We start from the raw sequence: 16,346 nt of genomic DNA on the forward strand, positions 1-16,346 counted from the left end.
TTAACAGGAAACCAGCAGGCACAGGTGTAAGGTCTCAGATTCCCTGGTTCAAGGGAGACAATGAGATGGACTGTCTTTTTGACTAAGAGACTTACTGTGACATAGACAGATCTCTATGTCATTAGATGACAAGATGAGGTTCTGAGTCAGTTGGGGGCATGATCCCATGGGCAGAGTGCATGTAATTAACAAATACCCCAAGTCAGATTATCTCTGATTTCCATGTAGAAGAATCAGTGGGAAGATTTGGCTTTTGTGGTTAATGGGTGTCTATCATACATGTGCACCTGTACTTCCTAACATCTTAGAGTGCTTGGTAAAATTCCTTTGTGAAAGAAGAATTACAGAGTCACAGTCACAAGACAGTGCCTTCCGTTATCTTTTATAGTAGTTGATGGTCCAGAGAAAGAGAGACCTGGGTAGGCCTTAGTTAAAGGATAGCAATAGGTTTGTGACCTTGAGAAATCTGCTGACCTCAACAATCTTCATTGTCTTTATTGATGGGGCAGAGAGAGATTGCTTCTGCCTACTTCACAGCGTTGTCAGGAGGATTAAAGTCAGTGGCAGATGAAGGGACAAAGAAGCCTGGCTATAGAGTGCCACCATGCAGTTTATTTGAGTTCCTGAAACTACTCCTGATTGTAGACATGTAGTTTTTAGTCTCTTTCGCTTTGTGCTTTAAAAGTAGCCTTATACTGAAAAACAGAGTAAGACTTGCTCATCAGTCACATGGGCCAGAATGTTCCACCCTGTGTAAATGATCTCCTAAACTCTTTATAACTCATTAGCCATATGCTTCTGAGGTTTAGAATCTTTTAAAATAAATACTTCTCCATACCCTTTCTCTCAGGTTGGATGCATCTGGAGGACCTGGTGCTTTAATCCAAGCTACAGGCACCTTCCTTTATTTGTAGCATGGGGTCTATAGCTGTTTCTATCACTTCTAAGAGAGCTACAGTCAACCACATTAGCAGGTGATGGTTTATGAAGTAGAGGTGGAAATCACCCAAGCTCCATCATCTCTTGGTATATTTGAATAATATTATATTAACTCCCATCTCAGACTGGTAAATTCTGGTTTGTGAGTAGTGAGACAAATGTCCCATTGGGGCAAGAAGAGTAAAGAAACATGTAGGGAGGGGGACCCTTAAATCAAGAAAACAAAGGTTTTGAACTGAATATTATGACACTATAATAAAAATGTTGAGATATCTTTTCCCCCCTATTCTTCTCCTCTTCTATACAGGCTGGCATGGCTCTGACCTATGACCCCACAGCTGCCCTACAGAACGGGTAAGTAGACCCCATTTTCTCAGTTTTTATTTTTTCTAAGTAGTGTATGGCCTCTAAATCCCCACCAAAGAAAATGGCCATCTATATGGTTTTCTTTTGTGTATGGTCTCTTTGCAAGACATTTTCCACTATTGGCTCCCTCTCCTCAGAAGTTCCCATAGTTCTAAGCCTTTCTGTTAGCTCATCTCTTTTAGTCATCTGGTGTCTCAAAACTGGTATGAAAGGAAGGCCAGGCATGGATGGAGCATCAGCATTGCTTAAGATAGTCACTGGTGCCTCTAGGACTCAGTTGCCTAAGATGTTTCCATTGAGGTCAACTTTGAATGATGCCAAGTATTTGGCCAGATGCATTTCTGCAATGGAGTTAGGTCATGGTCAGACTTATTCACTAATTGTATCTATGTACTTCATTTTAATCTATCTGGAAACATGTAGCCTCTTATTTAGCTTTGAATCCTACCTCCAAAAAGCAAGACTTACTGTTGAGCTAGATACTGTGGCCTCTCTAAAACTGTTTGTAATTGGATTACTTTTCTATTTCTCTGCTTCCCTTTGCTTGGCTTTGGGTGAATTGCCATTGGCCCTGAGCACTTGCTAGCTCTCTGTTTCCATTCTAGGATTAAGGGAGGATCAGTGACCTTGGCCTATTCAGTTTTTATTTATGGAGTTCAAACTATTAGAAATGAAAAGAAGATAATTATTTTATAGTTAATCATATACCAGTAGTTTAAGTACAGTTGTGATCATGGCTGTTTAGATCAATAACCATTTTGCTGGGTCACATAGGAGTGAAATCTAGACATTGTACTGGCTTACTCATAAACTGTTAAATATATAACTTCAAAATTATAGGTGTCATCCGCACAATGACATGGCCATTATCCCAAGATGGCATTAGTATTAACTTCAAAATAGTGTGTTCTCTCTGACTTTCTGTCTAGCTAAGTTGCTCACAAAGTTATAGTAGAGTGCTGTATTTCTAGAGCACATTCCAGAGCTTACACCTGAACAGCAGACATGGATTATTTCAAGTCCTGTGCTGTGCCATTTAAGTGCAGGCAAATGTTCCCATTTTTCAAATCATAAATCATTAGGTCTGCCACAGGTGGATAAGATAATTGAACACCACATTTTACTCTTAGGAGAGCCTGACATCTCCTCAAGTCCATCTGGTTCAGTAAGAAAGACAGCATTGCCAGGCATGGTGGTACACGGCTTAAGTCCAAGTGCTCAGGAGGCAGAGGCAAGCAGATCTCTGTGTTCAAGGACAGGTTGTTCTACAGAGTGAGTTTCAGGGCAACTGGGGCTTCAGGGAGAAACCCTATATAAAAAGACAAGGAAAGAAAGGAAGAAAGGAAGAAAGAAAGAAAGAAAGAAAGAAAGAAAGAAAGAAAGAAAGAAAGAAAGAAAGAAAAGAAAGAAGAAAAAAGAAAGAAGAAAAAATAAATAAAGAAAAAAGAAAGAAAGAAAGAAAGAAAGAAAGAAAGAAAGAAAGAAAGAAAGAAAGAAAGAAAGAAAGAAAGGAGGAAAGACTGGAAACAGAAGAGAGTCAGAGACAGAGAGACAGAGACACCCAGAGAGAGAAAACATACTGTGGCTGGTGGGATTTGGCATGGCATTTGGGGATGGTGACTTAGCCCATTGAAACAATGGTCATCAGAGAGATGTTTTCTAAGGATATGAGTTTGCTGAGCAGAGGGGTCTATAGAGATGGTTACCAACCATTTACAAGAGCAGAAGTGTCTCCTGGGGGAACTGTGCAGGTACAGAAAGTTATACTGGAGTGAATTTGAAAGTTTAAAATTTGCCTCTTCATTATGGTATGGCATGAATAATGAAGAAGTCCTTGAAGCAGGAAAAACTTAGAACTGGGGGAAATCACTGAAGGGAGATTTAAATAGCCTAAAGCTGGGGAGAGCTCAGTCAGTAAATGCTCCCCTTGTTAGCATGCAGACCAGAACCTACAGTGAGGAAATGCTGTGCAAAGTAGCTCGGAACTGTAACCTCGGTGCTGGAGAAGTAGACTCAGAAAGATCTCTGGGGCCAAGTGGCCAACCAGCCTATGTGGCATCTTCAAGACCAGTGAGAAGCCATGTTGTAAAATCCAAGGTGGACAGTGTCCTGAGGAATAACAGCTGAGGTTTACCTTTGACCCTCACGTGCCACACACACACACACACACACACACACACACAGAGAGAGAGAGAGAGAGAGAGAAAGAGAGAGAGAGAGAGAGGTATTAAAATAATCTAGTTATAAAACCATGAGAGTTTGTTCTAGGAAGCTTGATGTATAAATGAAAGAGGGAACAGAGGAGTGGATTGTCCCAAGGGGACTGTCTGTCTAGCAAGGTCCCCCACTGAGAACTGTAACACAGTGAGGAGCCAGGCCCTGTTTCCGCTGCTCTCCATTGTACTGATAGAAATCTATCAGATGTACGGTTAATAAGATCTTTTCCCAATTTGTTGGTTGCCATTTTGTCCTATTGCCTATTGACTATGTCCTTTGCCTTATTGAAGCTTTGCAGTTTTATGAGGTCCCATGTGTCTATTCTTGTTCTTAGAGCATAAGCCATTGGTGTTCTGTTCAGAAACTTTTCTCATGTGCCCATATGTTCAAGGTTTATCCTCACTTTCTCCTCTATAAGCTTCAGTGTGTCTGATTTTATGTGTAGATCTTTGATTCACTTGGACTTGAGCTTTGTACAAGAAGATAAGAAGAATGGGTCCATTTGCATTTTTCTGCATGCAGAGTTCCAGTTGATCCAGCACCATTTATTTAAAATGCTATCTTTTTTCCACTGGATTTTTTTAGCTCCTTTGTCAAATATCAAGTGACCGTAGAAACTATGGTATATATACACAATGGAGTACTATTCAGCTATTAAAACAATGAATTCATGAAATTCTTAGGCAAATGGATGGAACTAGAAAGTATCATCCTGAGTGAGGTAACCCAGTCACAAAAGAACGCACATGGTATGTAGTCACTAATAAGCGGATGCTAGTTCAAAAGCTCAAAATAAACAAGTTACAATTTACCCAGCACAGGAAGCTCAAGAAGAATGAGGACTTATGAGGATGCTGTGGTTCCTCTGAGAAAGGGAACAAAATGTTCACAGGAGCAACAAGGGAGGCAATGTGTGGAGCAGAGTCTGAAGTAAAGGCCACCCAGTGAGTGCCCTACCTGGGGATTCATCCTATCAATAGTCAGCAAACCCAGACACTACAACGAGAAGCGTGTACCAAAAGGAGCATGCCATGGCTATCTCCAGAGGGGACCTGCCAGAGCCTTACAAATTCAGAGGCAGAAACTAGCAACCAACTATTGGACTGGGCTTGGGGTCCCCAATGGAGGATCTGGAGGGTGGTCCAGAGGAGCTGAAGGGGTTTACAGCCCCATGGAAAGAACAATGACTTCAGACACCCAGACACCCCAAGACTCTCAGGGACTGAACCATCAACAAAGGGGTACACATGGCTCCAGCCAAAATTGTGGCAGAGAAATGCCTTTTTGGGCATCAGTGGGAGGAGTGGTCTTTGGTCAGGTAAAGGCTCAATAGAGGCCACAACAAAGGGAAACAGGTGGAGGGGAAGTTGGGGGGGAGGTGGGACTGTGTCAGGTAAAGGGGCATATATATGGAGGCAAGGGGTGGGAGGAGGGGTAGGGAATTGTTGAGGAGGGAGCATTTGGGAGGGGGAAAATGGGAAAGGTTTTACCATTGGCAATGTAAATAAAGAAGATATGCAAGAAAAAAAGGAAAAAAAGAATAAATAATAAAGAAGGAAAACGGACAGTAATTTGCAGGGGAGTCGGGGAAGAGTTGGATCGGGAGAATTGAGGGGTGGATATGATCTTCAGTATATTGCCAATGAATGAAAAAATCAAATGTCTAGGGTCCCATAACTGCCACATTAATGCTGCACCGTGAAACAAGAATGGAGAATTTGTGTATCTTATGTGCTACTGTGTCAGCCGATGTAACTCCATCATAGTAAGACTTCGCTGTTGGTAGTCACTGGGAAATCCCAATTTCATCTCTCTGAATCCATCCAAGTTACCATTTGAAATTGGTTCAGTGTCACTTTTACCTGAGAGTTGGAGGTTAAAGGGTCAAAGTCACAACTGAGAAGAAAAACCTGAATAATTTTTATTTTTACCATAGATCAGCTTAGCAAAATAAAAATGCCCATTCCCCTCCACTAGCTCAGCACAACTCTGTTGCAATCCATTATCACTGTCTCCTGTTGTTTTATCTTCCTAGCAGTCCACTATAAAATCCCATCACTCTCCAATATGACTTGGGGGGAATGAGAAATGAGCCTTCCCATAGGCCCAATGCATTTTCCCCATGCCCCTCTCCCCACGGTGAGCTACATAAAGCCCCTCAGAAGGCTTTATTGGAGTATGATGTATTCTTGTGAGAGACGACAAGGGAATGTCTCCTGTGGTGTTCTTTGCCAGCTGTTTTCTGTGGGCATTTGATATTAAGTGATACAGAAACATCACACTATTGCTCTGAGAAGGAAATGGATGGGAAGCTATGTTGGTATTACAGTATTATATTGATACTATTATATACAGAAATATGTTGGTATTAGAGTAAAATTGACCAAAAATGTATTAATCTCATCCTGTTGGTTAGACTGAGTATTCATGGTTCCACCTCTAACAATATTGCCCATGGACATGAAACACTAGATCTTACTGTTTATTTGGGTGTACAAATAGGATTTTGTATGTTTTCTTTATGGTAAAAACATCCCGCCCTGGGGTTTTTGATATGTCTGTGCTATTTTTATTGCCAGTGAAATAAGATTTTACTATATTACTGCTGACTACAAATCCCCTTGAGATGACTTTTCTTTAGGCAAACTGATATCCCATTAGTGACCCTATACTCTCATTTTCCGGGGCTTAGGAAAGATACTTGCCTTTAATGCCAGAAAATTCAGGAACTCATTGTGTTCCTTAAAAGCACACATGTGGGGCTGGGGAGATTGCTCAGTGGGCAGAGCCTGCAGTGCATGAGTGAGGTTCTGACCCTCACTGCCCATGTGAAGCAGATGCTATAGTGTGAGTCTATAATTCCAGCACTCCTACAAGAAGATGGGAGGTGTAGACAGGAGAATTGCTGGAATTCAGAGATGGGTTACCCTGGTGTAAGCAGCAGCAAAATGAAAGACCTTGTCTCAGAAGCACAGCAGGAAATGAGAACCAACATCTGACTCTGCCCTCCAGCCTCCACAAGAGTCATGTGGTGTGCAAGCACTCGAGTGCACACCATACAAAAGAACAGGTTTTTGACGGGCAGCTTTGTTCTATAGATTGTATCTGGTTTTCTCTTAGTTCATCAGCATTTGGTGTTTAGGTCATGTGAAACCTCCTCCGTATGCCCACACCAGGCTGACTAGCAGTTCAAGCTGGACTACTTGTGGGTTGTATTTTCCCCTATGCATTATAGAGTAATCTGTAGGATCTCAGAACTTTCCAGTGGATGTCAGCAGCCTCTGGTTGTCCACAGACATCATCAAAGAAAGAAAGAACTGTATCAAGCTTAAAACACCCAGTTAGATGTACAGTGAAGGCTTTTGTGGGGTGGAACTCATGGCCTCCAATATATACATATTACATACGTGTGTGTCTGTGTTTGTGTGTATGTATATCTCTGTTTCTGTGTATGCGGGTGTGTGTGTATGTATGTATGTATGTATGGGTCTCTGTGTCTGTGTGCATGCTTATGTGTGAGTATGTATATCTATTAATGTTTCTGTGTCTGTGTATATGTATGTACATGTCTCTATCTGTGTGTGTTTATGTGTGAATGTGTGTATCAGTGTTTGTGTTTCTATGATTGTGTAACATGAGTACCTTCAGGAGCATCCATATCACTCAAAAACATCTGTAATTCCAATTACAAGGGGTCTGATACCCTCTCATGGCCCCTCAGTCACTGTGCCTAGCACACACTGATGGAGGCAAATACTTGAACACATCGAATGAACAAAATTTCTTTAAAATCATTAAGCATTAAAAACAAAGCTCTTGAGAGGGTAAACTACTTTTGGTTGAACAGTTTGTCCAGGTGTCCATTCCCAGCACGTTATAGCAGGACTCACCAGCCATGATGCATGCATTCCCACATAGAAATTACAAAGGCATTTATGTTCATGGAGTGCCTCTGTAGCATATAGTTTCTACTACACTGCTTTAAGCTCCAGGTGGACCTCCATACCAGGTTACCTTCTCCTTGCTCCACACCCTAAATCTGCCCTTAGCTTAGTCACATTTCTGATCTCCTGCCTGCTACCCCGCCCAGTTGAGGAGGCGGCCAACGGCCACTCCACCCGAGATCTCACATGGTTCTCTCTCCCTCTCAAGCATGGTGAATCTCTTTTTCTCCTCCTATATCTCCAAGACTGCCTGTAGGAACCTGGAAGTCCAGCCTCTCCACCAAGCCATTGGCTGCTAGCACTGGTTATTGATTGATCAAGAACCAATTGGGGAACAGGACCTTCAGCCTTCACATGCAGATTCCCTATCTAAGCATCAGAAACACCCCCTACATACTTCTAACTTGGATATGATGGCTACAAATTAGGTTGATTTTCTATTAGTTGTTCCCCATTACATAATACCTCCACATGAGACATTTATCTGGATTTGTTTCTATGGTATGTGAATGTTTGTCCAGGTGTGTGTGGACAAGTACATGTGAATGTGTACTCACATGCCCGCCTGTGTCTCCATGTGGTATGATGTATATGTATGCATATGTATATGCACATGCATCTGATGTGTGTCCGTGCATGTACATTCATGTTTAGGCCAGAGTTTAACCTCAGATGTCATTCCCTGGAGATATTCACCATAGTTTTTGACATAGGCTCTCACTGGCCAGACTCTCATCAGGTAGGGTAGACTGGCTACTCAGTGAGCCCCATCCAGCCATCTTCCTATCTCTACTACCGCAGTAGTAGTGTGATTACAAGGGTACATTCGCAGTCAAGCCTGAATTTTCTTAATTGTGCTCTAGGAATTAAACCCAAGTCTTATGTTTGCCCTTTCCTGACTGAGCTATCTCCTCAATCAGACATTGTCTGAAAAACATGTATGGACATGTGGCAAGGGCTCAAACGTGCTGTGGTCCTTCCTTCAGAGTCAGTATTTCCCCTTTGGGCACAGCCCTCCTAAGCCACAGCTGCCACTGAGGCCTCTTCTGGAAAGGCCTAGAAGAGCAGCCATGTATCAGGATCACAATTAATAGAATTAATAGAATTCTATTAAGATTCGGGGCTCCACCCCCTCTTCCCAGTGCATTTTTTGTTCTGGATGACTCTGTCTTGAATGGCCATTTGAGAACATGCTGGGAAATATGAAATGTCACTCTTATTTGATGGATGGGATTAGAACAGATGGAACAAAAACACATTAAATCCCCCCAACAGGTTCCTCCAGTGATGTCCTTTTACTTGGTTGGTTAATTTAAATTTCTGTCCTCTTCATCCCCCCACAGAATTTCTTCACAAACTCTGTCAATACAATTTTTATTGCTTTCATTTTTTTATTATTCCAATTGTAACACTTTACAAAATAGACTGCCCATGCTCAAATGCAGCACATGGCTTTTCTGTTCGTTTGAAGATGAGGGCTGACTTCTGTGGCAAGTTCCGTCATTGTATGTGCATGAGACGGACTCTGGGTACCTGGTCATGTCCTTATCAGCCTAGGGTAGGTCTCTCTTCCCACTGCTTCATAAACAAAATTTATCAAAGACCTAAAAAGGGATTATTAAAAGCTAACCAGATCTTCCACAGCAAAGGACTGCCATGCCTAGTTATGAACACCCTCCATTCTTGGAAAAGAGACATTATTTGAACTTTCTTCCCTTGGACACTAACCAGGCTTTCCTTCCCTGGAGTCTCATCTCTAGCTTTCTATCAGTTTCATGGACGCACTGTGAATGGCTGAATGCTAGCATTGGCTTTCCATACATGTATCCCTCAATAAACAATTACTGTATTACTTCAATGCCCCAGGCTCTCTCCTATACATCAAGGTCATTATTGTCTGAATCCACAGTGAACCAATAGTCTAAAGAGAAAAATAGTTAAGAAATGTACTGTATTTTTCAGCTTCAGTTTCCATAGGCAAGTCATTATCTTAACCATAATTGATCTCCTCACAAACTCCAAAGGTGCAGAGTTCAAAATCAAGAACATAATAATTTGCTTTCTGTGAGGGTGCCTTCCTGGTTTTTCTTTTTTTTTATTTACATTGCAAATGATTTCCCCTTTTCTGGGTCCCCACTCCCCGCAAGTCCCATAAGCCCTCTTCCATCCCCCTATTCTTCCATCCACCCCTTCCCACTTCCCTGTTCTGGAATTCCCCTATACTCTTGCACTGAGTCTTTCCAGAACCAGGGGCCACTCCTCCATTCTTTTTGGACATCATTTAATTTGTGGATTATGTCTTGGGTATTCAAAGTTTCTAGGCTAATATCCACTTATCAGTGAGTGCATACCATGATTGATCTTTTGAGACTGGGTTACCTCACTTAGTATGATGTTCTCCAGCTCCATCCATTTGTCTAAGAATTTCATCAATTCATTGTTTCTAATGGCTGAATAGTACTCCGTTGTGTAAATATACCACATTTTTTTGTATCCATTTCTCCATTGAAGGACATCTAGGTTCTTTCCAGCTTCTGGCTACTACAAATAGGGCTGCTATGAACATAGTGGAGCTTGTGTCCTTATTTCATGCTGAAGAATCCTCTGGCTATATGCCCAGTAGTGGTATCACAGTGTCCTCAGGAAGTGACATGCCCAGTTTTCTGAGGAACCTCCAGACTGATTTCCAAAGTGGTTGCACCATCTTGCAATCCCACCAACAGTGGAGGAGTGTTCCTCTTTCTCCACATCTTCACCAATACCTGCTGTCTTCTGAGTTTTTGACCTTAGCCATTCTGACTGGTGTGAGGTGAAATCTCAGGGTTGTTTTGATTTGCATTTCCCTAATGATTAATGATGTTGAACATTTCTTAAGGTGTTTATCAGCCCTCCAAAGTTCTTCATGTGAAAATTCTTTGTTTAGCTCCATACCCCACTTTTTAATGGGGTTATTTGGTTCTCTGGGTTCTACTTTCTTGAGTTCTTTGTATATATTAGATACTAGCCCTCTGTCGGATTTAGGGTTGGTGAAGATCCTTTCCCAGTCTGTTGGTTGACGTTTTGTCCTTTTGACAGTGTCCTTTGCCTTACAGAAACTTTGTAGTTTTATGAGGTCCCATTTGTCAATTCTTGATCTTAGAGCATAAGCTATTGGTGTTCTATTCAGGAACTTTTCCCCTGTGCCCATGTCCACCAAAACCACACAAAGATCCAACTAAGAAAGAGAATTTCAGGCCAATTTCCCTTATGAATATCGATGCAAAAATACTAAATAAAATTCTTGCCCACTGAATCCAAGAACACATCAAAATGATCATCCACCATGATCAAGTAGGCTTCATCCCAGGGATGCAGGGATGGTTCAATATAAGGAAATCCATAAATGCTATCCACTACATAAACAAACTCAAAGAAAAAAACCACATGATCATTTCATTAGATGCTGAAAAAGCATTTGACAAAATTCAGCATCCTTTCATGCTAAAAGTCTTGGAAAGGACAGGAATTCAAGGCCCATATCTAAACATGGTAAAAGCAATATACAGCAAACCGGTAGCCAATATCAAACTAAATGGAGAGGAACTTGAAGCAATCCCACTAAAATCAGGGACTAGACAAGGCTGCCCCCTTTCTCCATATCTTTTCAATATAGTTCTTGAAGTCATAGCTAGAGCAATTAGACAACAGAAGGAAGTCAAAGGGATACAAATTGGAAAGGAAGAAGTCAAACAATCACTATTTGCAGATGATATGATCGTATACTTAAGTGACCCTAAAAACTCTACTAGAGAACTCCTACAGCTGATAAACAACTTCAGCAAAGTGGCTGGCTACAAAATCAATGCAAGAAAATCAGTAGCCTTTATATATTCAAAGGATAAGCAGACTGAAAAAGAAATTAGGGAAATGACCCCCTTCACAATAGCTACAAACAGCATAAAGTATCTTGGGCTGACTTAACCAAACAAGTGAAAGACCTATATGACAAGAACTTCAGATCTCTGAAGAAGGAAATCGAAGAACTCAGAAAATGGAAAAACCTTCCATGCTCGTGGATTGGCAGGATTAATATAGTTAAAATGGTCATCTTGCCAAAGGCAATCTACAGATTCAATGCTATTCCCATAAAAATCCCAACCCAGTTAGTTCTTCACAGAGCTAGAAAGAGCAATTCTCAAATTCATCTGGAATAACAAAAATCCCAGGATAGCTAAAACTATTCTCAACAGTAAAAGAACTTCAGGGGGATTCAATATCCCAGACTTTAAACTCTACTACAGAGCAATAGTGATAAAAACTGCATGGTATTGGTACAATATCAGGTAAGCGGATCAATGGAATAGGATTGAAGACCCAGAAATGAACCAACACACCTATGGTCACTTGGTCTTCGACAAAGGAGCTGAAAGCATCCAGTGGAAAAAAGATAGTCTTTTCAACAAATGGTGCTGCTTCAATTGGAGGTCAGCATGCAGAAGAATGCCCATCGATCCATTCTTATCTCCTTGTACCAAGCTCAACTCCAAATGGATCAAGGACCTCCACATAAAACCTGACACACTGAAACTAATTGAAAAGAAACTGGGGAAGACCCTTCCTGGCTTTTCAATGACTGTTGCCCCGGCCCGCGGGGGTTTTCGACAGGGGATCCTAGAAGAGAAGGGCAGAGAAACAGAGACAGGAGACGTGAAGAACGAGGTCAAGACAAATTAACTGCTCAAGATCTCCTAAACTGTATTTTCTCAGGGAACTTATACAGGCAGGGGAAGAAGTGGGCAAGTGGGATTCTTCACGAAGCCAGGGCATTCAGCCAAGGTGAATCTCTGGCAGCTGTAAGATGTTTTCTTCTTCTGGGAGGGCACAGTGACCACTCAATCTCTCCAAGGTCTGTAGCTGAGGAGAAGTCAAAACTGAAGCCTATCTTTAAAATGAACTCTAAACAAAAAGTAAAGTCAGTTTGGCTCCTGGCAGACTGTCATCCTGAGTATTCTTGGTGGCCCTTTCCGTGTGTGTGTGTGTGTGTGTGTGTGTGTGTGTGTGTGTGTGTGTGTGTAGGGTGTGTAGGGTGGAGAATGTACTCTTAGGTATCTGTTTTTAACCAAGATCACAAATTCTCTCTCACCACAAACCCACCCTAGTTGTGCTCTCTCACTTTAATTGCTTTTTCAGAGGCCTGTCTTGAAATACAGTTATGCCAGAAATCAAGATTTCAGTGTATGAGCTGTGGAGGCAGGAGAAACATTTAATCTATACCAGAGATTTTTTTTCCTTTTGACAAACTTTCAGCTGCTTCAGTTATAGAACAAAGAAAAGTAATAAAGGAGAGGGATACACACACACACACACACACACACACACACTGGCCACAAGTGCCATAAAAAAAAATCCACATATGAGAGGGCAGAGGGGTGGGAGCTACAGAAGCTGTGGAGCCATCTGTGTACATCTGTGTAGACTGATTCCACACTGTGCTGCTCAGTGGGAAAGGGGACAACAGGATCATGGGGAGGAGAAAGTTCCAGAAGCCCAGATGTGTGAGCAGTGGGTATGAAAAGATGTCCAAGAGGTTGGCAGTCGACTGATTGGCTGGCTGGTGACTGAATTCTGTCCTCGTTGCAATGAGAAGCCCTGGAAGGCTGTTAGGTAGATGAGCGTAAAGTCAGGCATTCTTTGAGGGACAAAATAGAGGAGTATTGAGTGATGTTTCAGAGTCCTGTAAGAAACACATAGGCACACAGAGTAAGTGTTCAGTAAACCATTTAAAGCAGAAAATAGAGGGCTAGAGAGCTAGCTCTGTGGACAGGACCATATGGGGCTCTCAGAGAGGACCTGGATTTGATTCCCAGCACCCAGGCCAAATGCCTCACAACCCACCTTTAACTCCAGCTCCAAAGATTTCTATGCCCTCTTCTGTCCTCTCTGAATGTCTACATACATGTGATGTCATACAGACAAGCAGGTAGACACACATACACATGCACATACATTTTTTAAAAAGTACAAGGAAGAGTATTTTGTGGGTAATAATCATCTTTGTAAGAGACCATTTAGAGCAGGGCGTGGCTGAAGCAGGAGGATTCACAGGAGTTTAAGGCCAGTCTGTTCTGCACAGTGAGATCATAGCTTAAAAACAATGCTTCCTGTATGGCAATATGATGTGCACCTACAATCGCAATCCCAGTACTCAGGGGAGGGGGGCTGAGGCTAAAGGATCAGTAGTTCAAGGCTAGCCTCAGTTACTTAATGGCCAGATTTTGGTTACATGAGACCCCATTTCCAAAATCAGTCCTCCAGAGCAAGGACAATTTAGTATGATGTTGAATATATAAATATATACATCTATATGTATGACCTATATATGTCCATCATATATGTACATATATGTATATATATATATATATACATACATACACACATATACATATGTATATGTATGTATCATAAAGTCATATCCAAGAAGGGCAAATAATCACACATATATGTGTGTGTGTGTGTGTGTGTGTGTGTGTGTGTGTGTGTGTGTGTGAGAGAGAGAGAGAGAGAGAGAGAGAGAGAGAGAGAGAGAGAGAGAGAGAGTATTTGCCCTTCTTGGGTATAACTTTATTATTGCATCAGGCACACACAGTTCTGAGCAATCAAGGTTTGAAGAGTTACATCCACTCCTAAGTCCCCTTGAACCCCTCTGTAGTAACTCCTTCTCTCATAACTAGACTATCCCAACCTGTGAATCATCTCCTAATTCTATGATTTTGCCTTTTCACACTGTGATATCAACAATGAGCACTATCAAGGTGCAACAGGATGTGTACCTTGTAGTGTCTTAGGTCTTCTTTCATTTAGCATGAGTCCCTTAAGATCTACCCTGTTGGCTTCAGCACTGGTAATGGCTATCTCTCCTGGTTTATAGATTTCACATTCATGTGTTCACCAACTACAATTCAAAATATTTGAAAAAAAAAGCATCTACATATAGACATTTTCTTCTTGCCTTTATCCTCCAGAAGATAAGATCTAACTGCTTATAGGAATTGTGCTTGTATTAAAGATTATAAGTAATCTAGAGTTAACCTGTGGTAAACTAGGAGTACATGCAGTATGAACACACTATACTGTCTTATGCAAGAGAACAGAGAATCTCTGTTCAGGTATCCATGGCTGAGGAGGATCTGGAATCAATCCTTCATGGACAATAAGCATGGTTGTGTTTTCTGTCTTGTTGCTTCATGATATTCCACTGTATGCTATCTTTGGACAAATTTTAAATACATCTGGTTGTTACCAGTTTCAGGTGAATATGAATAAAAGTTTGGCCCACATTTGCATGGAGAGTTTTGTATAAACAAATTTTCATTTCTCTTGCTTAGGAAGAGCAGGGTCCTGAGTCATAGGGTGTGTTGGTATCTAAGTTCTTAAGAAACTCTAAGCCTTTGTCCTAGACAGTTGTAGCATTACTGATTCCCTCCAGCAGGATAATTCCACTTTGTCTGTATTCTCATCAGAATTTACCTTTGTGTGTTTGTTTTCTGTCCTGGTAGGTGTGTATCCAGTGTCCCTTTAAAAGCATCAGTCATAGCTAGAAGAGCCAGTGAGCAGGTGTAGGAAGAATATGTCATAGAATGAATTAGTTGGTTTTGTCTTTTGTTTCCCTTTTCTACACATTTTTTTTAATCCAAAGGATACGACCTTAAAACCCCTCAGTAGAGATTGGAACGATGGTTTAGCAGTGAAGAAAGCTCACTGCTGTTACAGAGAAACTGAGTTTGGTTCCCAGAACACACACTGGAAGACTTATAAAAATTTGTAACTCTAGTTCCTAAAAATCCAACACCCTCTTCTGGCCTCCACAGGCACTGTACTCATAAATATACAGACCCATACTCACCTATACACATAATGAAACATAAAGTTTTATTAAAATTCTTGATAAACCCTAAATCAAATAAGTTTAACTTGAATAAATTTATAATAAAAACATCCAAGTGACTAATACTTGCTTTGAACCATTCGCAACTTGAGTCTTGGCAACCTCAAATCTTAGGTTTTCTCTATCCAGCAGGAGTACCATGAAATGCTTCCTTTCAGAGGAACCCTTCGAAATGTCAATGGATCCTGAGAGTTAATTAATACTTTGTCTTGCTAATTATAAAAAGAGCATTGTGACTGACCCTTGATATATATTTAGCAAAATGAAACAGTCTTTCTGTTATCTCCGATTTTTTCTAATAGCTAGGAACCTGGGTGTGTAGTCTTTCTCTGGTGACCTCATCTTATTGGTCCCATGGCTACTTATGTCTTTCATGCAATGAAGCTATGTGGAAGAAGTTGTTTAAAATCCCACTGAAGTATTAGGTCAGTAGAAACCTGGTAGACTCTAAGGTCTCTCCCACATGTTGATGGGTAAGCTGTTGGCTTTAATAACTAGGCATTTCTCTTTTGTGGAAGAGAATGTTTTTCCCTTGGATTTGTGAGTTTCTAATTTCACCTAGTATTATATTATAATTGTTCAGTGAGTGTTACAGAAGGTCAAGGAAATTAAGTGCTACCCACAGTCTCTCAGAGCATGTCCTATAATCCTGTTACCTACTTCACTTCCTTGATTAAATCCAGAAAGTTCTTGTTCCAATCCAGGCTCCAGCCATCCTTTTCTTCTCTTTCTATGGAGAAAATATTATTCTTTCTCTGAGGGAGGCATGCATACAACCACAAAATATCTAGAGCAGTGGTTCTTTAACCTTCCTAAGGCTGTGTGCGACCCTCTAATACAGTTCCTCATGATGTGGTCCCCAAACCATAAAATTACTTTCATTGCTACTTCATAGCTGTAATTTTGCTACTGTTATGAGTTGTAATGCAAAGATATGATATGTAGGATATCTGATA

At 41.1% G+C, this 16,346-nt stretch overlaps 1 protein-coding gene across 7 annotated transcripts in view; it reads left to right on the forward strand.

The window, feature by feature from the left end:
* The window catches only part of Rbms3 (RNA binding motif single stranded interacting protein 3), a 664,175-nt gene that overhangs the window by 536,275 nt on the left and 111,554 nt on the right, over positions 1 to 16,346 (forward strand). For all 7 annotated transcript variants that reach the window (XM_052187038.1, XM_052187040.1, XM_052187041.1 and 4 more), the window contains exon 8: positions 1,247 to 1,293. In XM_052187038.1, the coding sequence (XP_052042998.1) occupies positions 1,247 to 1,293 (47 nt within the window). The remainder of the gene's footprint in view (positions 1 to 1,246; positions 1,294 to 16,346) is intronic.

This window comes from Apodemus sylvaticus, chromosome 7 (genome assembly GCF_947179515.1).
Source record: "Apodemus sylvaticus chromosome 7, mApoSyl1.1, whole genome shotgun sequence".
Classification (NCBI taxonomy): Eukaryota; Metazoa; Chordata; class Mammalia; order Rodentia; family Muridae; genus Apodemus; species Apodemus sylvaticus.